The sequence below is a fragment of the Macrosteles quadrilineatus genome, unplaced genomic scaffold, assembly GCF_028750875.1.
Source record: "Macrosteles quadrilineatus isolate MER2022 unplaced genomic scaffold, UCM_ALF_1.0 Scaffold_5__1_contigs__length_97177068, whole genome shotgun sequence".
Lineage (NCBI taxonomy): Eukaryota > Metazoa > Arthropoda > Insecta > Hemiptera > Cicadellidae > Macrosteles > Macrosteles quadrilineatus.
In genome coordinates this window covers 62,318,440-62,345,803 of record NW_026542598.1, presented here as the reverse complement: position 1 = coordinate 62,345,803, position 27,364 = coordinate 62,318,440, and the positions used below count along the sequence as shown (strand labels likewise).

The window sequence follows — 27,364 nt, the reverse complement described above, 5'->3', positions numbered from 1 at the left end:
TTGTAACTACCTAATTAAATCTTTAGCCTGCTGAGTTAATTAGAAGTAACGTTCCGCTACAGAACCTCCCTCACTATCGGGCAGATCAAGGTTCCGGGGTTTGATCCCCTCTCTGCCGTGACGCAGGTCATCGTATCCTACAGGAGAGTAACGCTCGTAAACCTAAGGGGCTAATTAGGCGTTACGTTGTTATAGGTCTTAATTTGGCCTTTAAAAGTTATATTATTGTCGTCTCTGATAAATTATGACGAGCTGTTCGAAAATGTCAAGTCGTTATTTCCGCTTTCGTATGTTTGCTAATTTGATTATTATCTTTGTATTGTTATGTTTGTTATCAAATAAAGTAGATCAAGGTCTAAGCACGTAGATACGGGGAATCACAAGCTAGGATGTATATTTATCCAGGTAAAATTGAATATGTTTATGTATACTGTGGCTTTAATTTAAGATTTAAATTAATTTTGAGATTTAGATGAAATCAAATTAAAAAAGATCAACGTTAAAGTCAAATTTGTTTTCTTATTTGGAGTAGGTTTTTTTGGAGGATGATCTAGATCATAAAATAGAACGATTTATTATAAGTATATTGCATTTTATCGTTACCAGTATTAAGACACAAACATTGAATCCTTCTGAGCGGTTGGAAAAAAATTAAAACAAAACAAAACAAAAAACAAAATATTGTCAGGCCATTAGCTTGTGTGACTTTGACAGTCAGGCGCCATAGTAGATTTTGAAGACAAAAAATGAGAATAATAATACGTTTTAAACGTATGTCTGAGTAGCCTACATATGAAAATATCTCCCTTTACAGAGCTAAATCAAAATTGTCAAGCCAATAAATCATTAAGTAAACACAAACAGGACTCGACTTGCTTAAACAACAGTTATTAAATCTGATCTAAATTTATTAAATTAATTACTCCTAACCGAAACAAATCGTAGTTTTTGGAGCATGTAGGACCTTTTACCGATACTCGTGCCAACTCACGACGCATGAGAGATGGCAGTAATAAGTGAGAGAGAAGCGTGTTGCGTGCGTGTGAGCGTGTGATTTATCGAAGGGGGTTAAAAGGGGGTCGGAAGGGGGGTAAGAAGCCATTAACACAAGTAGGGTAATGACAACTGTAGGTGCAGGAATCTTCTCATTTGTATGTTGAGGTAATCCGAGCGTTTGTGTGTAGCGTTGATGATTTGATTTCACCAAAACATTCCAATCTAAACGCTTTGAGGATTTACATTTATTTTGAATATCAATTGGGTATTACACTTATGAAGTATAGAATTTTTTTATAGCGGTGGGTTTTAATTTTTAGTCTTTTTGTGTGCTTTCAGTTTTGTTTAAGTTTACTTTAAAATTAGTATATTTGGTTGTTTCGATTAAATCGTAGGAGTACTGTATACTGCATAGCTTGTTTTCATACGATGTTTATATAGAAGAAAATACAATTTAAATCAAATTGGAAGCTTGTGTTGTACCAAATACATCTTGAAAAGGCAACCAAGATAAAAGCCCAATTCTTTATACAAACTATTCGTACGTCGATAAACGGACAATAAAGGTTTCAGAAGGGTGGTTGCTAGATTGTGTAGATGCAGTTCAACCGTTCAAATATAATTTATGATTCGGTTATCCAATCACTCATTATAGGCCTAGATAATATTTTTGCTATCCATTTGTAACTTTATTAAAAACGTGCCATCGTACTTGAAAATGCAGAACTGACAACCTTGAAAAAGGTATAAATGCTGGAAAACACTGTTTTATCCATTTAAGTTGGTAATTCCTACTATTTTAATTTGGCCTTGAAGAACACTATATTACGATTTTCTTACTCTCAAATAAAAAATGTTTTCATACAATATACAATTAATTGATTATCAACAGAAGATAATATTAGTCTGCAAAATATTTTTTCATTATGATTTTTTTTATTTAACCTCCGAGTCTCGACAAGTCATACAAAATTTAGGTAAGGACTGACGATAACAGTGAAGCGGCGAAAGGCAACGTAATTTTGAGAGGGGAATCCACAATTACAAAGGCTTAAAGCTTTAACTTGGTAGATTTTGGGGAGGAAAATGAATTTCTGATGGAACAAAACAGTTTGAGGATGATTATGTAAATGCTTCTGCCTTACTTGGGCAACTCGTCTAACGCGAGTAGTTTGGGAGAGCTTTACAGGCTATGTTACTGATACTCGGCGCCGGATTGTCTTTTATGTACCAACAGCTGTATATAGACCCCGCACTGGTTTAACGTCGCTTTACAGTTTTTGTTGTAAGTTTGGGAGAGCTTTACAGGCTATGTTACTGATACTCAGCGCCGGATTGTCTTTTATGTACCAACAGCTGTATACAGACCCCGCACTGGTTTAACGTCGCTTTACAGTTTTTGTTGTAAGTTTGGGAGAGCTTTACAGGCTATGTTACTTATACTCAGCGCCGGATTGTCTTTTATGTACCAACAGCTGTATACAGACCCCGCACTGGTTTAACGTCGCTTTACAGTTTTTGTTGTAAGTTTGGGAGAGCTTTACAGGCTATGTTACTGATACTCAGCGCCGGATTGTCTTTTATGTACCAACAGCTGTATACAGACCCCGCACTGGGTTAACGTCGCTTTACAGTTTGTGTTGTAAGTTTGTGAGAGTTTTACAGGCTATGTTACTGATACTCAGCGCCGGATTGTCTTTTATGTACCAACAGCTGTATACAGACCCCGCACTGGGTTAACGTCGCTTTACAGTTTGTGTTGTAAGTTTGGGAGAGTTTTACAGGCTATGTTACTGATACTCAGCGCCGGATTGTCTTTTATGTACCAACAGCTGTATACAGACCCCGCACTGGTTTAACGTCGCTTTACAGTTTTTGTTGTAAGTTTGGGAGAGCTTTACAGGCTATGTTACTGATACTCAGCGCCGGATTGTCTTTTATGTACCAACAGCTGTATACAGACACCGCACTGGTTTAACGTCGCTTTACAGTTTTTGTTGTAAGTTTGGGAGAGCTTTACAGGCTATGTTACTGATACTCAGCGCCGGATTGTCTTTTATGTACCAACAGCTGTATACAGACCCCGCACTGGTTTAACGTCGCTTTACAGTTTTTGTTGTAAGTTTGGGAGAGCTTTACAGGCTATGTTACTTATACTCAGCGCCGGATTGTCTTTTATGTACCAACAGCTGTATACAGACCCCGCACTGGTTTAACGTCGCTTTACAGTTTTTGTTGTATTGTAAGTTTGGGAGAGCTTTACAGGCTATGTTACTGATACTCAGCGCCGGATTGTCTTTTATGTACCAACAGCTGTATACAGACCCCGCACTGGTTTAACGTCGCTTTACAGTTTTTGTTGTATTGTAAGTTTGGGAGAGCTTTACAGGCTATGTTACTTATACTCAGCGCCGGATTGTCTTTTATGTACCAACAGCTGTATACAGACCCCGCACTGGTTTAACGTCGCTTTACAGTTTTTGTTGTAAGTTTGGGAGAGCTTTACAGGCTATGTTACTGATACTCAGCGCCGGATTGTCTTTTATGTACCAACAGCTGTATACAGACCCCGCACTGGTTTAACGTCGCTTTACAGTTTTTGTTGTAAGTTTGGGAGAGCTTTACAGGCTATGTTACTGATACTCAGCGCCGGATTGTCTTTTATGTACCAACAGCTGTATACAGACTCCGCACTGGGTTAACGTCGCTTTACAGTTTGTGTTGTAAGTTTGGGAGAGCTTTACAGGCTATGTTACTGATACTCTGCGCAGGATTGTCTTTTATGTATCAACAGCTGTATACAGATTCCGCACTGGGTTAACGTCGCTTTACAGTTTGTGTTGTAAGTTTGGGAGAGCTTTACAGGCTATGTTACTGATACCATTGAGTATAAACCTAACCTAAGGTAGGTTTATACTCAATGCTGATACTCAGCGCCGGATTGTCTTTTATGTATCAACAGCTGTATACAGACTCCGCACTGGTTTAACGTCGCTATACAGTTTGTGTTGTAGGTTTGGCGATTCCTTTAGCTCATGTACACTAAAACACTCTACTACTGGTGTGCTGTGTTCGATAAACTATAATGAACACATCGAGTTACTAGGTCGAGTTACTTCTTAGTGAATCAATATTTTCAACATACCTTCAAAACTTAAAAAATTATCAATACTTAACTTGGATTAATCAATCTAGGAAGTTTTCATAACAATAAAAAACTCAAAAACATGTATACACTTGTTCCTAACAAATTAATTTTTAACTTGACTAAAATCTTTTAAATTATTACCAATAACGATCTAATCACGGCTCCTTTTCACAAAAAATCCAACAGTTTAACACCGATAGAGGTAGAATCGAGGAGAATCGGCTGTTCGTACGTGCCCCTCGAGTGATGAAACCAATGCCCAACTTTTGTAAACAGGCTCCAGGATTCCATTCATGCCCACTTTGTTTACACGTGTTATTTCGATGAAATCTTTTTCAGTTATTGTTCAGATCGGTCGGCAGTAGCCAACTTGAGTGTTTGTCTTGCCAAGTTCGCGCCATTGTTCTGGCCGGTTTGTTAACATGTTGCCTATTGTACACATGTTACTGTTTGGTGTAGCTTTGTTTACGGTAGGTGAATAGGTTGGCTTTGCAATCTTAATTGTTTGGTAAACTATCCGAATAGACGAGGGGCACAATTACTTGGTAAGAATAACACTCCTAGAAACACAAAACTATTTGAAAATGTATACAGTAATTATATAAAAGTTCGTATTCGTACACGGTATAACGGCACGAAGGTTTCCAGTGTAATGTGAAGTTTGGTCGTGATTATGATGTGGTATTGTGAAACATTACTGAGTTGACATTTACAGAGATATTCACGTGACTAGCTTTATTACCAACACTCGCGACATAGTAATGTTTAGTAATCAATTACAGACTAGTAGTAATGTGGTGCATAGTAATGTGCAGTTATCATTTACACGCGAGTTCAAGAGTGGTGCATAGTAATGAAAGTTTACGGTTGTGTGTAATAAATAGTACGACTAACCGTTCCAAAGGGAATAGCATTCCTACTTAAAAGACCAAGCTATACAAATTAAGATTTAATACCTTTTGCAAAAGAAGGTCATCGTTTGCATTGCGATATAACAGGATAAATGTGTTACGATTTCTTGTAGCTTCTTGTAGCTTGTAGATTATTTATAGCAAAATCTCGTTGTTGGAAAGCAATACAGTACTAAAAATATTATTTAAAAAACCATGAATGACTATTTCTTAGTCATTCTCGATAAATCATATCTGGTCTGGGATAGGGAACCACCTACTGAAGAGTTATTTTAAACTGCAGATTATTTATATTACTCTACCACCCAATCTCAACATTTTTTAAACTCTAGCTAAAATGTTTATAGATGTTTTCCTGAGTTTTTATGCTCACACTTTAACTGCTCTACCAAACATCATGATATTTCAAAATAACTCTTGTAACTTGAATTGCTTCTCATAACTTGCCATTCTCTGTATAATGATTTGAGTTTACAAATTTCTTGATTTATTTTACCAAGGTGCAATATCGAAACGCTCCTCACTAAAAGTTAATTCCCAAACCAGACTCCAGTCATCGAAACTTCTCTTGAATTTTATGAGTCAACAGACAGTTTACAGTTAGTGAGTTTTGGATCTTCACTTTTTTGTTGTATCGAAACTCTTGAAGCACATTAAGCTGTGTGTATATACTCTGAGTTTTTCATATTTTCTCCGCAAAGAGTTCGGGAGACTGAACACCTTCAGGAGAGCGAGTTCCAAGAATTACAAAGAAAGTAAAATTAAATGTCTGCTACAGTTGCTAGCTTAGCGACAAGGTGTTTCGCTCGGAAGTTCTTATTTCTAACAGGTGACGTCTCTCCTTCGGAACAATGTTTGAACATTTTCTTTCTCTGAAACAAATTGTTAACAAAGAGTTCATATTTTAATAAAATGTTGTACCTGAAGTTAAAACCTACAACGGCTATTTGCACAGTTAAACTATTATAACATGGTCTAGTTAAAAGTATTAACTTTGTCACTTTATAAGGTTGATAAATTACAGCAGTGTTGTTGAATGGATGCACACCTCTAAAAGAGTTGGAGTTTGTACATAGAGTCAGAGTTTAAATTTGCCAATATTTAATGTCTATCGGCTAAATAATTATTTTGTGACCTGGAAGTCATGAGCTTAACGTATGAACCCCCCCCCCCCCCTAGGTTAGAATTATCTGTGGATTGCTGATTACCTACAATAAAATTTCACACTACAATTTGCTAAAAATGATAACTACTTGTACTTTTTTGTCATTGGCTTAGCAAACTATCGTAAAATCGTTAAAATTTGTTTGAAATTTGATTTTGTTTCTCCTTAGTAAACCACAATAATGGATGTTAATGCTTGAATTTTAGATTTTTCCAAAGACCATAGCTTATTATCTAGAACTTATATTTTTGTTGACAATTCAGGGGACAGTTCTCGTTCATTAATTTGGTTTTAGTTATTTATTAATTTAAGTGTTTGTTATCCTAAATGTAGTCTGTGTTTTCCTAGTTTGAATACAATGGTTAAACATGCTTTTACCGAATGCACTGGACCATAGTTATCTCGTGCTCTTGAGCGCATCATGATTACACTATTTTACTCAGATACCGAGTGTCGTTGGCCAGACACACTGACTGAAAGTCTTCCCGTCTGAACGAATGTAAAACAAAGTGCTTCAGAAACAAATCTAATTGTCTTGGAAACACAATTCCCTTCTTACTTCTCCTTAACTAGCAGTGGGCAGGACTTTGGAAACTTTTATACTTTTTTTTAATAATATGCCATACAACTAACTTAGTATACACCAGATACAACAATTTTGAATAGTTTTGAAGTTTTTTCTCTTGTAAAGTTATGTAGGTTTCAATTTGTGTTTTCAACTTGCCGAATAAACTTATAAAACAACGTTTATTGAATTAGTTAGGTACACAAGTTCAGTTTTTCAGGTATATAAAACAGGGGATATTATTATTGGTAATCATTCAGCCTGTATTAGACACCATATTTACCACTTAATTCTAACACAGGCTTTCTTTTACACAATATTAATTTACAACCCCTCTCGCCACACCAAACTGTGAGAAAATTATAAAAATTGTTTGAATGTAGTTATGTTATAGAGTAATGTCATAGTACAGCCACTCCTTTTATCTATGGTACAGCCTTTTGCTGAAGCAGCTAATAGTAAAATACTTTGGTTAAAATTGTCGAATTGGTGTTATTTTGAGGAACATGTCGCTAAAAACATAATGGCTACAGTCACAACTGACTTAACCATTGATTATAAAAAATAAAAAATATATTTAAAAAAAACTAAATGTAAAGGCAACTTTGGTAGACAGAACAAGTCGATCCACCGACGTTCGGTTACGTAAGAATAGCGTTCTGAAAACTAAAATCAGCAATTCAAATACAAGTCGTGTAGAATGGCAGAATGTTCCGATGGTTTGTATGTATGTATTCATCTCTCACGTGTAGTATGCACCGGGATTTGAAGTAATATACATACAACGTCAATTTATGTTCGATAATTTCCCAGTTTAAAAATCACGTAATTCGAGAAAAAAATGCAAAACAGTTCTTAAGTTGTTGTAGTGGTTTTTAAGTAATGCTAACTAACATTTGACTAATCTAACAGTCTATACAATACATATGTGTACTTATTCACTTGATTTTTATCTTGAGGTTTAACCAACATAGGGCTGTTTCACTTCCTATCTAGCGACTACTGTATTTGGGATTTGATGCAAAGTGTATTTTCACAGTATATTTGAACTATTTTCTATCACTAGGGTTATGTGTAAAAAGACCATTAGTAATTTGGATATTGTCATTAACTTCCTTTTTAATACTAAAACATTAATTAGACAATCCAAACGTTGAACATCTTTTTGAAGGAAATAATTTCAGAACGATTGTCATAATCGATTTCAGTGTCACATACATGATTTTATTTAACAACGCTATTCAGCTTATTGTCAATATAAAACATAATCAGCTGTTTATTTTCCCAGTGATTTGGTCAGGTCGAGTAACATGTCACGTATGATTCATACATTAACGCATGCTGTACGCTAGGGGAACTACAAAGCCGATCAGCTGATCGACGACAAAAACAACAATCAGCTGTTAATTACTGGTCAGCTTGGCGGGTCGATGGTCCTTTGTTGTTGGATTTCAATAAACGATCTCTCTTTTCAAGTGCTCTCCACTTTGGACAAACAATGTGGCCGTAACAAGTGTGCTCGGTTATTTAAATTAAAAATCCCTTTCTAAATTTTGACGGTACGTTTGGTAAAAGCGTGTATTTTTAGTTATGTCGAATTTCATTCGCAATAAAAGTTTGATGTTTAAAAGTTTTTTATTGGTTCTTGAATTTTGTAAACTAGTATGAGTATTGTTACCTTGCATTTGTATGTACTTACAGAGAGATTTGTGAAATGATTCATGCAATAGTATATTACGTTACTAGTCCTGAAAGTAAGTGTTTACCGGACGAGTGTGGTCGTTCCCGTGCGAGACGAAGTCGAGTACGGGATTACCATACGAGTCCGGTAAACACATTTTGGACGAGTTACGTACGATATTTTACGCCATACTACTTAATCCGTACGAATCCTTATATATTTCCACTAACTAAAGGACTAAAAATCACTAGTCATAACCTCTAAGAGAGGTTATGTTTTTGCTTATAACCAATTATTGCTACCTACGCAAATACAGTATAATCAGCTGATTGGTGTCCGGTAAAACTCATTGCAGAACAGTATCACGCAATGAAACCCCATTTGAATAAGCTGGCGGCAAACAGCTGTTTTCTGGACTGAATCCTTGCGTGGGAAGTTCGTCTAAATAATGTAGTGTGGCGTAAAGAATATTTATCATAAGTTATGTGAATTATGTCGGAAAAAAACTTAAATCACCTATGCAAATTATACAGCATATCAGCTATAAAAAATGCTTCCTGTCAAAAAACAACGAATGGTTAATGAAATGTGTAACTCATAAATCAAATTCTAAACGTCCGTTCTGCTCAGTAACATTTTCAAACGGGGCACGAATGGAAATAAATACACGCAATAAAAGCGGAGTGTGCTAATAAAACAGAAGTGATTGTATAATAAAGATAAACTGTTCCCTCCTCCGCGGTAATTCAGCGCTCCCGTAACAATTAATCAAAATCGTAGAGGTAAATTAAAACCGAGAAAAATGGGTTGCAAAAAATAGTTAATGACTATTATTATTTTCCGCGCCAATTATACGCGGTTTTCGGAGGGTAGCGTCCAGGTGAGGCAGGAGCGACGAAGATGTTTAATTCCGAAAAGGAAGCGGAACCTCGAGCTTCTAATTGGATTCCCTTGTACCGGGAATTTAAAATATGACACAAGCGAGATCCCTGGAGAACTCAGTTTCATTGCAGTCACCTTATTTGAGAAGTTGGCCGCGACTCGAGGTACACATTAATCTTCAAGCTTCTAACTGAAGCGAGAGGGAATAACTCGACTGTTCGATTCTATTTGATTGGGTTTTGGATGAAAATCGGCCATAATAATATATTTATGCATTGCAATCTAGTAGTAATTTTATTTTAGCTATGAGATCTGTTGTCTGATTTTATAATGAAATATCTAATGTTTCTGGATCGTAGTGTGTCAACACGTAGTTTAATACAATGATTGGATTTTAATTGCTATATGAGCTTTAATTCTATAAAAATAATAACTCTGAGGAAACCCCGTAATTAAATAGAGATGAAAAAGACACATTCTATCATCCTGACAAACTAAAACTTGTCACCGCAAGATCTAGCGCAAAAAAGGTATCAACCCCATTATACATTTTTCTCATTTAGCTCCCAACAATCAAACACAGGAAAGCTCCAACCCCTTGGGCCGCAACCCTTTGGGGAATCAGCTAATTGGTAAATGTGAGGAGTATCGTCAGTATAGGGGCGTCGCCTGTTTGCCCCTTGGTAAACAACTGGGGTCGTCAAAGGGAGGCCAGCGGGTGACATGTGGTGTGTTTCACTCTGTGCACACGTGACATACGTGACGCTTTGTCGATAATGCAGTACGTGACTCGGTAACAATCAATGAACGTAATCTACGTGACTTGCTAACAATAGGGTATACTTTTTTTGTTCTAGGCACGAGCCTGGGATTTTCACGTTACTTCAGGCTAGACATTGGGGTTGTGGTATTATCACTTGGATTAAATCCATTGGTGACTTGGCGGGGATCGAACCCGGGACCTCAGGGGCTGAAGTCCCGCGCTCTAACCACTACGCCAGCTCGCTCCCCCTGCTCGCTCCCCAATCGGGTTTGCTGTATCGATAATAAATCTAGGTGACTCATTATCATTGGGATGTGCGTATATTTTACGTGACTCACTATAGGATGTACGTACTAATCTCGAAGTAAATCGAAAATATATATTAATACTAGTGTAAGTTATATCGAAAATCGTGACTCACTAATACTGGAATACACATTCGTAACTCATTAACTATCGGTAATACAATGTGCGTAACCAACAAAAAAATTGTTTTTTTACAATGGGATGATCCGATTCGCTAGCATCAATCGTGTTTATTTAAATGACCTCCAACATTAGCAATTGTGGCCGATTGTCGAGAATAGCGTGTACGTGATTCACTCGCTAAACAATATACGTGACCACTGTCAACAGTCGTTTGCAATGGACTTGCCATTAATATTGTAAACGTGTACAGTACAGGCGAAACATAACTGTACATAACGCTTTAACAATAAACTAAATGTAACATATGGACTATGGAGTGTACGTAACGTTTAGCTGTAACGGTGGATAATCTTTTGTGTGATCACATATAGCTGAATACGTGTTAAGAGAAGTTTACATGTATATTTTAATTGTCAAAAAACTATTTGTTCATTTAAAATAACTGTGTATTTATATATCAGTAACATAAACATAATTGTGTTGGTTAAGAATGGAGTGGTATTAATTTTTAAATTAAAACTTAACCAGGTTAGATTGTGCAGTGTAGTTGCCCGATCATTAATTGTCAATAAAAGTTTTCGTATCGTATTGCGTTCAAATTTTAAAAAACCATTAAAGTAGTCCTTGTATGTTTATGGAAGAATACTCGCATTCAATCGACGAAGGATTGGTTTCTTTCTCATATCTGATTGGCTCAGTAGTTTATTATAATTACGCGCTATGATATAATGGGTTAATACATTGTTTGGCAAGATCAGCCTGTTAAAATACACTACTCATTACCCCAAATTCCATAGTTGCTTGCACGAGCACAGCTATACTGTGATTGGATCACGTATTATGTTTAAAAAGATTGTCATCTTAGTCTAATTTACATAATTCTTTTCCGTCATCAGAAATTGAAAAGAAACACTGGATTTGTGTCGACTCAACTTCTTAGGGTCTTCAACTTGAACCTTCCCTGCCTCGCATTTTAAATAGTCAACTTTGATATTTACAGGGTTAGTTTTCTATATGCATCTTTTTACTTCGTGCCTTCCGTTCAATAATGTTTTTAGTTGCGTTGTGCCGTAACACGGTCAAACAATCTTGTTTACTTAATACTTTTATTCTTTTTTATGAAAGGCCGGCCATTATGAATGTAGATATTTTAAGCCAAGTATGAATGGAGATGAGCATAGGATGAGTGGTGCGATCTTGTAGTCCTGTTGGTGACTAAGGCTTAAAAATATTGTTCCGACCCATCCTCATAATGTATAGTCCCTTCTCTTATCAAAATATCTTAACACTGGTATCGTAATATCATATACGAAAGTTAAAATAATCGCACCCAACCATAATCTTTTGTATTACATTTTCATATTACATGTAGGAAACGGTATCACATAGATCACAATTCCAGCACTAAAAATTATCGCATCGAATGCTCATCACATTATCGTTTCATTTGTCCTTGGCGTATGACAACCAACCACAGACTGTATATTTGATCTCCACTCCAAAGCCCCTTAAAGCTAATGAAACGTAGCTTTGTAGCCTACCACTGCTTATTTGCATCGCTCGAGTTTCGACTCCTTCTCCTTCCCAAGTTACCTCGTTAAAAGTTATCCTCGCGATTTCGTTTGATTATTTTATCAGAAAGTGTTTCGGATCTGTTTATTCTATGTCGATCTTGCTACATTGCTTGTACGTTTGATTGCTTTTTGTGGTTTGTAATTTTTAGGGGGTTTGAATACGAAAAGTACCAAAACTAAAAGTTTTACCATTCACGTGAAGCCGTTGTTAATTTTTGCTCTATGATGAATTATTCCCATTATTATTCATATTCACAATAAAATAGTGTTTAGGATTATAAATTTTACATACAATCGATTAACACTACGAAGCATGTTAAAATCCCAAATTGAAATCTATAGATTCTGTGATGATGAAAAAATGCAATTGAGAAATTGATGAACATAATTTGTTAATCCTAAATGTATAAACGTCTTCTTAAACTACCTGGCCGAATCGTTTTTGTACTCATTCAAACGCCTCACGAAATTTAGAAGACTTTATGTTAAACTTTACCTTACTGTTTCGATCATTTAAAATGTGTTATACGGTGTGTCCATGTATTTTTAAGGTTATACAATAAAATATTCAGTACGAGACTTTTACCTCTGATTCTACATTCTGACAGAGACAAAAGTACACCCGTACATCCTCCGGACAATAAATAATTAATTGAAAAATCTTAAAAACAACTCCTATGAGAAAAACTCAATACCGAATTTCGCCAAGGGTGAACGTATATTTGTGCATGTGCCATGTAGCAGGATCGGCAATGTTGTGGCAACATGGACTAGCCTGGGGCTACCCTCCCCCCGTACCCTTGGTTTGGAGTACCTGGGGACTCGTACAATAACATCAGGGTTTGTCCACACTCTGCTCCGCCATAACCAATGTTATGTTAGACAACACCACAGTTTTCCCCACAATCGCCATTATTAACTGCATATCCCTCGTTAATTTGTGGTCCCTCCCCCCTCGTCCCGCCAAAACGCAAACTGTCCGCGCTAACTGGGTAAATATGTTGGTTAACGTCATTGTTTTGTTGCTACTTCTGTTTACGCTGGTTTTAAAATACAGTTTTCGTTTTCAATTATGGAGTTTTTATTTTATGTACAGTTGCGTATTTAATGTATTGATTTTTGCTATAATAGTGATGACTGAATTTTGGTTTGACTGTTACTTTCTTTCTTGTTTTTTGTACTATTGCTTGGTACTTTTTCTAATTTTCGTGTGATAATTTACGTAACCAACAACTTCTGTATCATTTAGGGAAAGGAAAGTCGAGAATATTTCTTAAATTGCTTATCCATTCAATACAATTTGCATTTGAAGATTTTTCTTAAATAATACGTTTGATGTCGAGTAATATAGTAATATAATCGAGTAATATAGTAAGTTACTTTGACTTCTACAGAATTTGAGAATACAGCACAGCTTTTTACTGCATGAGTTAAATTGTTATAACACATGAACTGATAATACGGGAGTTTAAAAATTGCATTGATAATCGTAACAATTCTTATAGTTTTCCAAAACACCTGTGATAATGGGGGTATTGTTCTTGCAATATAGCGGTGGAGCTCTACAGATCTCCCTTGATTTCCCACCCCATGCTGTGACGTCATACACAAGTTGGGGGGGGGGAGATGGGTCAGTATGTTACTAAGGGTGCGGTACACCGCTCACCGCATCCTGCGGCCATTGATGGCCTTGTGGTCAATCCCACGGCTTTATAATACAATATTTCATCATACAAGTATCATGTATAGTTAAATTACTATATAAAAACACACAATTAAGTGCTAGTATGCTAGAAAGGTATATATGGTGGAAATTCAAAATAATGTGGCATAGTGATTTTATGGCACCTAATATTGTACGTAAAATTAAATACTTGATGTTTTGCGCGTTAATACACTTTTCCTACCCATTGTTGTCGCTACAAATTTGCAAAGCCTGTGTCGGATAGATTTAACACGCACACATTTTTTATGACAACCTGATTCATTCTACTACTTAAAAACACTTTTTACTAAAGTAAACGTACCGCAATACTTTAAACTTTAACATGTAAACAAACAATCTTCTTTTATGCTCTTATATATACAGTACAAGAATCTTATCCCTTGTGTTAATTGTTTTTTGTAAGTTTTAAACTTACTTTAAATCGCACATAAACAAGTTTATTCAAGTTTAATCATTCCTCTGGTTCAATCGTTCCACTAGCGCTGCCTTTCCTGTTCTTCAAATTCCTAAGCTTATATCCTTCAATCTCCTTTTCCAAGTCTTATCTAACATCAATCCACAAACTACATACTCGCTCTCAGATTACTTGACACAGCCATTTATTTATGTGTATTGTTTTGTTTGCAGGCCAAGCTAGACAAATCGAACGGCGCGACGAGAGAGAACAAACCGTCAAAGGTGATACATATCCGCAACATCCCCAATGAGGTCACTGAGGCGGAGATCATCCACCTTGGCATCCCCTTCGGCCGAGTCACCAACGTCCTGGTGCTCAAGGGCAAGAACCAGGTAGGAATAAACTATATATTTTCTTAATGTATCCTCACAAACGTCTATCCTTGAAGAGGTGATCTTCGTCCTTCAAAAGTTCTTTTTAGGCCAACATTCTTCACCACCGCTCCCGCAGAAATACCCCACCCCCATCACCATAGTACTCTAAGATTAGGGAGATTTAAATGGTCTATTTCATCCAATGCCCCAACAATGTCCTTATAGTCAAAAATTGTAATTTGGCTCAGTCATCAATGATTGTCAGTTCAAGAAATATACCTTCTTACGAATTACCCTACTTGCAATCAGAAAAATGGCTTATTATTTCTCTATAAGACTCTTTGCAATCGTAGTTTTTATTCAAAGCCATCAACATTTTTCTACAAAGTAGACGGTTCTCGTTGTTGACATTAAAAAAATTTTTAATATAGAAGAAAAATTCCTTATTCTTACTGAAGAGGAACTGACCCTTATCTGATCTATTTTCTTAACACCGTTTTCTACTTAAACTCAACTAACAAATCATTCCAGAGATTTTAATTCGGAGTCACCAATATTTAAAAATTGGTCCTCTCCACACAAAGCCCACAAACCCTAATACTTTCATTTAAAAGATGTGTTGTTTCCAATTATTTTCTGTAGATTTTAAAGAATTACTTTAAAATAGAAGAATGTTTTAATTTTTAATAGAATTTGTATCCTTCCCTCAACCTCCTTTGGTGCTTGTTGACTGTTTACAAAGATCGTTTCAAGTTTCAACATTTTTCACACTGACGTAAACGTCTCCAATTTTTATCACCCAAGACGATAAATTCCCAGGTAACTATTTAAACAATTAAATAACTGCTCCTATTCCCATAGTATTCCCCATGCATACATTACCTAGCCTAGACTGTATACAGACACTTGACAGGCTCGCTGAGTATCCGGCCAGTCATCGTGTAGTGGTCAGTACACACTAGACAGGCGAGGGTAAACGTTTGACCAACAAGTGGAAATAATGTGACGCATTTGCGCTTTAATGCATACGAGTACGTACAATGCGTGCGGAGGCGATTGAGTCAAAGTCATCCTATGGAGAATTATAGCTACAAATACACGAGTTGAGCAAATAGAAAAGTTATTGCACTGCCTGAAAGAGATGGTAATGGAGAGGAGTTGGATATTCGGGATATCTACAAAATTCAAGGGGTACGGAGGTTTGGACAATTTTCGCTTGAAAGTGTATAATGTCCTCTTTTTAATATTCCACTGATATTATAGCTAAAAATAACCAGGACTTGACCTTATAACACGTGCTATAGAATTGCTTTTGCTTTGAAATACACCTTATTTCTACTAAATAGCCAAACCATCTGTCAATAGTTTAAATACTCTTAACCACTCCTTTAAATGTATAGCAGTTGTACTGGTTTAATTTCTTATATTTTTGGTGTGATGCAAATTGAAGAACCATATATCACCTAACACATCCTTACATTTACAATTTAACTTTGCAGTAAAACTTTAATGCGGTACTTGATCGTGTATAATGTTACTAAATCAATAATGGATATTCATTACGTAGTGGGTTTAAATTCATAACGCTAATTGATAACATAATTAATTTAACGTCTAAACATTTTGAGCCACTGACTGTCCTCAATTTCTCATATTATGCCTTTCTCTTAACCAATCATTTCTTATACAACTAAATCAGTCCAAGAGGGAAACTTGAGTTTCAAGACTAGTTCAGCAGCAAGAACGGTTTGGACGTTTGTATTTATTGAGGCTGACTTTGGCTCGAGTACAAAAACACATCTCTGGTGGTACAGTTAAGTACGTGAAACAAGCCAGCTTTGACTTCTGGGGCAGCAAAGCCTCTCTCCCTGACCGCCTGCGTAGCCTGCATTATATCTTGCGAATATATATTTTGTAGTTGAAAGTATACATATTGATTTACTAACGTGGTATATCGTGAAAATTGTATCTGTATGTACCAGATATCTTTCTTGCTAGTTTATAATATAATATTTACTGGTCGACAATAGATGTGTTTTTATGGGACTTAAAAATCTCGAGTTCGTCCAGACTTTTTTTAACCTCAAAATAAAAAAGAACTTTGCAGGTTATTTAAAATGTATAATCGTTTCAGAGAATTGCATATCTCAAAAGATACATTGATTTCAAGTTTAACATCAAAACAAAATTAGGTACCTAAAAATATTTTTATATGGTTCGAAATTAAGTTTAAGCCCTTAGCAAATGCGCAATTCAAACCACTAAGCCCAACCAAACATTATCTATAGCTAAACTAAAGAAACTGAAACAGCGAAACAGAACAATAATTTCAGCTGCTTAAAATGAATAACTGAACAAAATAACTTGGTAAACTCAGTTAGAAGTACATTTACATAACTACATTTTCCATGAATTCCAGTATAAAAATCTAATAATCCAGTCAAAAATTTATAAAAAGTTGCATATGGAAACACATTTTTACAGCTTAGCCTACCTATAAAAGTTAAAGGATTGATGTAGCTCTAACTACATCAAGGCCGTATCAATTGTCAAAGAAAAAATGAAAGAAACGATTACACCGGTGAGGAGCAGATTGGAGCGAGGGAGGAAATTGGATTTAGTTGGGGGAGGAAAGCGACGTGCTCGAGAAGTGATACTGTGAGCAACAGTGTGCAGACTTGCAGCAGACGATCATTGTAAGGGTAGTGGCTTGGTCTGGGGGATCATGTGAGGGAAAACGTGTAAACAATTTCATATAATATAGTAGTTATAAAGGCTCATGGTGTGGTCATTTTAAAATGGGGTTATGTTATGTAGTTAAAATCTCTTTATAATATAGATCTACAAATCTGGCAACGTTATTCGTGTATTCTAAAATTACATGGATATAACCATGGATATTTATTGATATTTAATGGATTTTATGCATTGAATTACGCATTATCTATTGACCAATTGTAAACATATATTACTACTAATTGCACTTAGTTAAGCTCTCTCCCTGTTGGTACCAGTTTGAAATAGATATTGCCATTGCACTATTGAACGCAATTGTAGGCAAATATGCAATTTTCAGCTATTTACCTATATCCTGTAATGAGTTGTAAATGAACAATGCAACTGCAATTAGCCATCCCACTTTTGTAACTAGTTGTAATACAAAATGCGATTTGATTTAGTTAAGCCCTCTCAGGCCACCGGTTGGAAACACATATTGCAATTGATTGAACTTATTTAAGCGCTCTCCTCCAGCCATTAGTTGTAATTATATAGTTCTTTGCACCCCATCTTGAGGAACCAGTATAAAAAAATTTGCAATGTTACTAATCTAAACACTTTCCAACCCCTAAGTTTCAATTCTACTTGGATAACACCAAGTACCAAGATGTAAATACAAATTGCTCTTGCGCATATTACATCGTTGTGTATGTACCAGTTAACACTTATTGCAATTGCACTTTGTTAAACCCTTTTCTCCAGGCACTAGTTGTAATTACAATGCATTACACTTAGTTCACACCACTTTGTACACCCAATCAATTGCCATTAAGCCCCATCTAAAAGGCATCAGTTGTGAATACATATTTCTATTGTACTAAGGTAGTAATCCCATTGTAAACAAATATTATTAAATACATTTTATGGTCCGTTTCCGTTAATTCACTACCAATACTTTTTTATTGCATTTCCGTTTATTCACTACCAGTATTTTATTCATAATCAGAAAGTTTGGTTGGTTAGGTTAGTTAAGAATAGTTTCATTTTATAATTGATATATTCATAACTAGGCTAACTGTTGAAAATATCGGAATTCACAATAAAAAAGTATTGGTAGTGAATTAAATGAAAAGAACCCATTTTATTATCGTTTCATTTACTCAATCCCATAATATAAATTCGTTGTAAATATATACTCTTTGCACTTACCTAAGCCTCCGATATCACTTACTTCATTGTATGAGCTATCAACTGTATGTTTTACGGGGCCACGTATGAAAATCTATAGTTTGTGACGTAATTTTCCTGGCGGACGACAAGTGGGAAATTACGCCACCGGTAATAAAACGAGGATCCCAGGATTCGCCCTAGTCTGGTCGCGGGGAGTTTCCCAGGAGTCGATAGTGATTCGGATAGCCTAAATTTGATAGCCCTGGTTGTCAGAGCTCGAGACGAACGTTGCGGGTTACTAAACACCCTACTCGAAATCACCACTCTAGCCTAGGGCTTGTGGGGAAATAAATAATTTTGACTTGACTCTGTGGGCAAATATCTAAATGACACACTACTAGCTAACTTAACAAATCAACAAGTAAGCTAAGTAGTCACTCCGCTTACCTACGGAGTTACGTCGTCAACCTGAAACAAACAAGGTTAGTACAAGATAGGCCTAACCTAGCCTAACTCCCACAGAGTCTGAATTTACTAAACAAGAAAATGAGTTGGCTTAAGTTGTCCAAGTGAGACACGAAACGAGAGAAAAACTGAAACTAAAAATAAAACTGCTTCAGGAGCTGATACGAAAAAAAAACTAAAACTTCAACTTCCCCACGTGTTCAACTTAAGCAAACTTCTGCAATAATTATCAAGCAGAAACCTGTCTGCTGGGGCCAACTTCGGGGCGTTTGTGAACTTTACAAAGGGGTTTAAGAATTTAAAAAGAAAGTCCCAAATATGGATTACGAAACGTTAATCGAAATGATCTGTCACCAACTCCGATACTTTAATTAAATGAGTTGGTTAAAGCGTATGACGAGGTCTGCGAATCAGGCCTAGCCTATGAACTTCGACAAAGTTCTGCCGAAAGAAAAACCTAAGTTGTCTAAGTCTTATTATACAACTTACCAAACGAAGTAATAATACTGCAAAAAACGATTCTTCGCGCACTCGATGCACCACAGAACTTATTGTGACTTTTACGACGAAGTAGTAGCACGAAAACTCTTCAAATCGAAGACGAAAGGACGAATAATTAGCGAATGCCTCAACAAAAAGCCGGGAATACGAATGACAATCTTCACAAATCTTCTTCTTCCTTCACCTTCATCTCCGAATCGAGACGAAAGTTAAAACGTTTCCTGATTGGTCAACGAGTTACAGAAACCGAAAAAAAACTGGCAGCGAAGGCAGGCGCATGGCAGCTTTAACAGGCTTACAGCCGCGTACCGCTCAAAAGTGACCCCGCTGCTCATCTTCTCTCCCGTAGCCCGGCCTCAGACGCAGTCGAACAGCCCAACAACCAAACTGACACCAACGTCGTCTGCGGTCTTGGAATTTGAGGTTAGGTACGATGTCAGTTTAGTGTCGCGACTAGGCTTACTCAACAACTTATGTTTAGCTGTTTAATGTTCGTGGTTTAGCCGTTATTTTACCCCCTACACATTTGACCCGTTACAAGTTTGTTAACTTGATTAACTAATTATTATTTACAATTCGGTTTAATATACACAGGAAAATTTATTACTTAACACTAGTGTGTTATTTGAAAGCAATTTTTCCTTACACGGCCAAAGTTTCATACATTTACAGAACACATAATAATTTCGCTGAGACATTATAACCATTTCCTCATCCCTAATTGCAAGTATGATCTTACAATGATAGTACAAACAACCTTTGATAGAAATGTACGCTGGTTTTTAACTGTGGCTGAAAGCAATGTTGTACCGTAGGATTACCTCGGTTACACCGCCAGATCGATACCATTATTGATGGAGTGCTTTTATCGCTACCTTATTTCCAATGCTGTTTGGAATTATTTCATTACATACAATACACCATCGGTTTATATTTTCGGGAAATATATGAATCAGTATACATGTTTTAACAGTTTCTCTTGTTTCTATTTTGTTTCAGCGTGTAAATACAGAGCGTTGAAAAAAAGGTGGGGACACGATTTACGTAGTGATTCCTTGGGTCAAAATAAAGTGAAAATCAAGAATAATTTTTTTCAAAATCACCTTGTTATCCAGATATCCGTAATTTTGTATTTTTTACATAAACATTTTTATCATTGCATTTTTTCAAACGATCTTTATGTAACTTGGTATATATGTTAAGGTAGAAAAGATACGTTTAGAACAAAAATCGTCTTGATTCAACAAAAAAAATTGAAATGGTTTTAATTATCAAACGGTACCTAGTTCAAAAAGATCGAATTAAAATAGCTTAAATATTACGATTTTTATTTGTATAATGGGGTAGAATAAGGCCAAGATGGTCCGGTTCGCCCCATTTTTCAACAAAAGCCGTAATATTTATAGAATTTCTTATTCGATCTTTATGAACTTGGTACCGCTTGATAGGGAGTTAAAAATTCTAAATAAAAGTGTTCTTGAAATTTTGCATAAAATCCGCTAATTTTGTGTAATTCAAGTTTAAAAAATTTGAATGACCGCCATTTTGAAATTTTAAGTTGAATGAAGATGATTTATTTTTTCTAACATGGGTCTCTTCTACCTTAACATACATCCCAAGTGACATAAAGATTAGTCGAAAAAATTAAAAGATAAAACGATAAAAGTGTTTATGTTAAAAATACATAATGGTCTACATCTGGTTAACGAGCTTATTTTGGAAAAAAATGTATCCTTAATTTTCTCTTTATTTTGACCCAAGGAATCACTAAGTGAATTTATTTCCCCACCTTTTTTGAACGTATTATCAAGATATATAATTTCAGTATTGTAAACATACTTCTCTCAGTAAAAACAACGCACACATTAATCAGCATATCCGAACCTTTAATAGCGGATGTATTAAATTAAGACGAGATATCGTTCGCTCTGTTGAAGCTCGACTTGTAGCTTTGATCTTAATCCCTTGTATAAGCCATTGCGCTTAATTAAATTCATTACGGAAGGCTTCTACCTTAGGGAATATAATTTTCCCTTTTCTTCACTAGAACTTGCGAAATGATAATTGGAAAATTATATCACCTGGTAATTAATCCTCCTCAGTTTTATTGCTGGCAGAAGATTGAGTGCCTTAGTTTTCCGAAAAAATCCTAACCATAAATTTGTTTAAATTTAATATCTTATGATACCATCACTTAAATATATAATTTAATTAGGTATACATTTACCTAGTGATTGAGAACATCCTTTACACAAACTTATATTATGATTTATAATTACTGTAGGTGAACTTTTATAGTAACAAAACAATATAAATATAGACACAAAAACACCTTAGTCGAGGAAAGGACAGTGGAAAAATGAGAATATGAACTTCCCAAAGGAAAATAAAAATGTTACAAATTATCAGCATAAAAATGTAAAGAGTTACACGTAATCAAAAAGCACTTAGGGCTTGTCTAACAGGTCGGATTAAATGCGAGTAAAGTAATAAAACAGCCCCAGCCATCGAATGGGATTTAGTGGGACGATGGGTAATTCTGCCCTAAGTAGCCCTTGAGTACCTGCGTCTTGACCCGACGTTAATCCTTCTAGGATATAAAACCCCCTAATTCTGGGGGGGGGGGGCACGCACGTACAAATAGGATTGGAATCGGGCAGACTTTGTTCGTGTGGGGATCTAATGTCGGTGGAACATTGCTTGATCGTTTGTACAATTGTTAGTAAAGTCTGTATAGAATAGGTAAGGGTGAAGTGGATATATATCTGAATAGTGGGTTGCATTGCTATGTGTAAATATCAGCTTTACCCTTTTCACCCATTATATATAAAAAAAACTCACACACACAAAAAAGTGTTAAATGTACATAATAACATTTTAGGTGGAAATTTACAATAAGAAAATTTTTTTAACCATTGAATTTGAGATATTAAACTTTGTAAGTGAGTCTTTTTTATGGGTTGTCCGTACTACAGTACAGTAGGTTATATGAGTTAAATTTTCAGCATGATGATGTTAACAGTTTGGGGGTAATTGATATGAATCAGTATTTGCAAAATAATCTGAACACTCACGGTAGCTCAATTAAGCTATCTTAATAATTTTTCTCTAAAATCTATTGTAACCCTAACATGGGTAGGCTATAGTATGTTGACTTCTATCCTGAGAAAAAGGTATTATGTGTGTAGATTCAATATATTTACCCTTTGTATACGAAATTAATGCTTCACTTTTGGTCATGACGAATCCAGTCCAGAGCAATCACTGATTGATAAATACTTTGTAATCATATTAAAAACATCGAAACACCTCACGACAACCCCAAAATACTCAGGTTTGCTCAGGTGTTATTTAATCTCTATCTCGTCAATCCCGCTCAGAACCAATCAAATACACGTCACTCGTGGTTTGCTGGAGGACCGGCTTTACAGGAACGTCTTGTAAAGTAATTACAGCAAAGGTTGCCTTTACAAGGTAATTAATCCGCTTGATCTACGAGGATGGATTGAGCGAGGTCTACGGTTGACACAAATTCGCCGATTCCTGAGGGACGCATCAGTCATGTGTTAATTGATTACGGTGAGGGTAGAAACTTACTTTACCTCCGACTCGTTAAAAATGTTTATTTGTGTTTAAAACTGTTCGCCTCGCTAATGGGTGTTGAGTTATTGTTTTTTGTTTGAAAATAGTCTGTGGAGAGTGGGTATCTGTTGGGATGTTTGAAAACGTACAAGATTTCATAAGAAAAAGTCAAACTTTTACCAAACCTACACTTTTGTGGTTTTAGTAGCCCTTTTTGGAACAAATTAAATTGTATATGACTTTTGTCATTGAAATTAATGCTACAAGTGGTACTCCTATTAATAATAAATACCACATAGATACCTGTGTTTTGTTTCAATGCGTGATAAACTTACATAATAAACTGTAACACTTAAAAATATTACACACAGCTTACAATGTGCTTGCATATATTTTATTTTCCTGCACATACTAATAAACATGATTTTCCACTTGCCTTTGGAAAAACTAAAACGACACTATATTGAAAAGCAAAATATATGGCCAATACGGTAGGGCAGCTTTTATACGTGTAAAAATTGATCTATTCTGTCAATTACACCTTCTTCACTGATAAAAAAATATATGTTGTGCCTACTTAGCTTACTTAGTTTAATTCGAAACTATTTAATTTAACAACTCATTAAAAATTGTTGTATGAAACCTTGTCCTTTACACTAGCTTGTTCCCATACATGTTGATAACACAAACTAATATGCCATTTTAAAGACCAAAATACTAATTCTTCAGCAAATCAAAATATTTTTTTGTCAGAACATTGGTCTAATTACAACAACACAGCCAATGAATTGTAAACCGAACAGTAGTCAGTTAACTGGTGTGAACAGTTCCACGTTTTGATGGCACAATTACCGTTGCGGTCAGCAAACTTGTTAGCCTACTCTTAACATTGATTGTCCTTCAACTAGAATCGGATCTATTACAGTACTGTGAACTGTGTAATTCGTTCGCTGACGTCATGATTGTAGCTAAGCATTTAACATATTTATTTATCGCAATAATAGTAGTTCTATCGCAATTGCGTATTTTATGTTCTAAATATTTCATTAAAAAACCAAAATATCTCCGAATATCTATTCAAAGTATCTCTGGTTGCGTAGTAAACTGTACCATAAGGCATATACTTTCTCAGTCCAAACCATAGGCATAGTAAATGTTGTACCACCGATCTTTCTACTGCACTTATTGTGTTTTCGCCAATTCCCTTATTAAACACGCACTTAAGTAACCATCGAAAAAATCACAGTGCTAGTGAAATTACTTTTATCAAATTTCTGCTAAGGCAATAATGGATTGAAAAAAAGTAACTGTCATCAATAACTTCACAAATTAATAGAGGTAATATAAAGATGGATAGGGATGGTGTTGTGGGGGAGAGAACGCAAGTTTGCTACCCCAGAGACCGCAGCTGTCATGTGACCTAATTGATTAGCCAAACCACCAACACTTTTTCTTCCCTCGTTTAACAGTTGGTGTGTTTGTTTAGACCGACCGCGTGTTTACAGTAACGCTTGTTCATGGCTTTTGAACCTTTTTATGAATTTTAAACGGCCAGAAGTTTCATAATTAAAACTCGGCCCGTTTTATAACATCGACCTGGATTTAGGAACTGTTTTAATTGGGATGCAATTTGAACACTTAAAGCGTAAAACCGTTTCGTTTGCTGTATGACTTGGTGTTCAGTTATTTTATTTTGTTAGAAGTATTAGCTTTTTTTTTAAATAGATAAACTGAGTTACAACAGATGTAAGGTTGAATAATCTGTATTGTCATATTTTAAATATGGAATCAACTTGCTCATTGGCATCAACAACAAATATGAGGTTATGGGATTTAGAACACGAAGTAGTACCATTATTGACTATTGGACCCGAAGACTCAGTTTTAAACCCTACCACTACCGACTGCTCAGCTATTTGATAATATAGGATCTAAAGCCCACCTTAAGCTTTAGGTTCGTTTGCCAATCAATATAAAAGGATAAGTTGACTGAGGCCATGAGGAATTTCTCAGTAGTGAATTTCCTTAACTAGAACATAAAGTAACAAGTATCACATAAAAAAAATAGTTGATTGATACATTAGGATTTATTATCGTCCTCGTGTTAACAATATCTGAAACTGCATTTAATTCAGACTTAAAAACAATCAAGGAAATGTTGTATACTCGTAAAATATTTTACTAGCCTCTTAAATGTGTTTTTTGTTAAAATTATGAAATTGTTACCGTATTTTAGCTATGTAAAACAACTTTAAAATATAATAATTAGTATATGTCAAAATAACAAGTTCTTGAACTTTTCCTTATCTTAGAGCTAAGTCCCTCTGCTTCCATGCATAACTTTCCCTAATGCGGTGGTAGATAGTTTACCAAAGTGGTATCAATAACCCATCAACGCTACAAGTTTGTACCTTGGGGATGATTGAGGGTATGTTTTAGTGTAGAAGGCAGTGTGTCAGTAGAGGTAAGGAGAGCAAGTTCACACTCATTATACATTACAAGAGCTGCTCCATTTTTTTTTTTTTTTTTTTTTTTTTTACTTTTCACTGTAGTACTACTGTACTTCATGTTGTACCACAGTGAAATTTCTTGTCAAATAGTAAACATGTAAAAGATCAATTTATCCCCATCATCAGTTTTTTGTTTTGGATATTTTTTTGTTACTTGTATATAATTGTATATTTGTTAGTATTTCAAATATTTTGTATTCAGGCACTATTGTGATTGTGTATAACTTACAATGGTTGGGTTAATCATTCACGAGGACAAGTTAACTTATTCCTAATCATTTCGTCGTAATCTAGATAAAATATAATTGTATCCGTCAAAATGTGCAAAGTAATGAAAAATGATAATTACAATCATAAATATACAACAAGGAAACCACTTGACGTATTGTACCTTGAACCAAAGTTAATATTGGCGTTCGAACTATAACACGGCCCACAGTTATTTCAATATACACTTCCAACCGTCCTATATTTACTCTAGCTACCAAACACTTCGACCCTGCCACTCTAGCTGTATGAACCCCTTCAAAATTATGGTTTAATGAAGTTACAGGGTGCATTAGCTAATTAACAGTAACCTAATTAATTACACTAACATACACAGAAGTAGTCGTGTTATTTCAGTTAATTAGATCCAATTTAATTAACATTGAACCCGTGCATTTACGCTCACAATCACTGTTCACGGTGATTATTATTCAATGGCTATTTTCACAATTCAATTTTCCATTTGACGTTTATTATTTTAATGTTTGCGTTGTTTAGGTTTTCGTCAAATTCGATCTGTCAGGAATGGCTAACCATTCGGCTAATAGTTTGAATCAATTTGTAATACTGTAGATGATAACAAAGCTTTCAGTAATACAATTTTAGCGAGTGTAAAGCATTATTTTTTTGTAAGTGAGTGTAAAGCATGTAAGGAAAGCAGTGAGTGCTTGAGCGAGCGTACAGCATGCAAGGAAAGCAGTGAGTGCTTAAGTGAGTGTAAAGCATGTAAGGAAAGCAGTGAGTGCGTAAGTGAGTGTGCAGCATGTAAGGAAAGCAGTGAGTGCTTGAGCGAGTGTGCAGCATGTAAGGAAAGCAGTGAGTGCTTGAGCGAGTGTGCAGCATGTAAAGAAAGCAGTGAGTGCTTGAGCGAGTGTGCAGCATGTAAAGAAAGCAGTGAGTGTTAAAGTGATTGTAAAGCATATAAGGAAAGCAGTGAGTGCTTGAGCGAGTGTGCAGCATGTAAGGAAAGCAGTGAGTGTTAAAGTGATTGTAAAGCATATAAGGAAAGCAGTGAGTGCTTGAGCGAGTGTGCGGCATGTAAGCATTGAGAGGGGGGACCACGGAGTCCCGAACCACACAATCCACATCATCCTGCGGGATCTCCTGTTTTCCCAGGATTACAAACGACTAGAACAAATCCTCTTCTGCACTACATCGTCCGTCCACTTCCTTGTCCTTTATTGTGTGCGGGAGCTTTGAGGAGATAATTTAATATTCCCCTTTAGGATTGGAGGTCTGTGTGTGCTCTCTGTTCTATCATAAAAGAAAAATATAGCATTCAGATATGGCCCTGGACGTTCATTAAATGTAAAACCGAATTTTATTTAAATAGTGCAAATCAACCCACTTTTTTTAGTACACAGTGTATTTTATTTGCTTGTCAATTCTTCTAATATCAATCAAAACATCTTTAAATAGTAACAGCTTTTGAATCAAGCTATTTAACTAAGATTTTACTTCGATAACTCGTTATTGGATTTCTATCCATATTTTGAACTCAAACAACGACTTGTAAATAGGTATTCATTAAACAATACCA

General features: G+C 35.6%; 1 protein-coding gene across 10 annotated transcripts in view; it reads left to right on the top strand.

Moving 5' to 3' along the window:
- Positions 1 to 27,364, top strand: part of LOC128995177 (polypyrimidine tract-binding protein 2-like) — a 533,132-nt gene that overhangs the window by 420,582 nt on the left and 85,186 nt on the right. For all 10 annotated transcript variants that reach the window (XM_054420103.1, XM_054420106.1, XM_054420102.1 and 7 more), the window contains one exon: positions 14,468 to 14,629. In XM_054420103.1, coding sequence (XP_054276078.1) covers positions 14,468 to 14,629 — 162 coding nt within the window. The remainder of the gene's footprint in view (positions 1 to 14,467; positions 14,630 to 27,364) is intronic.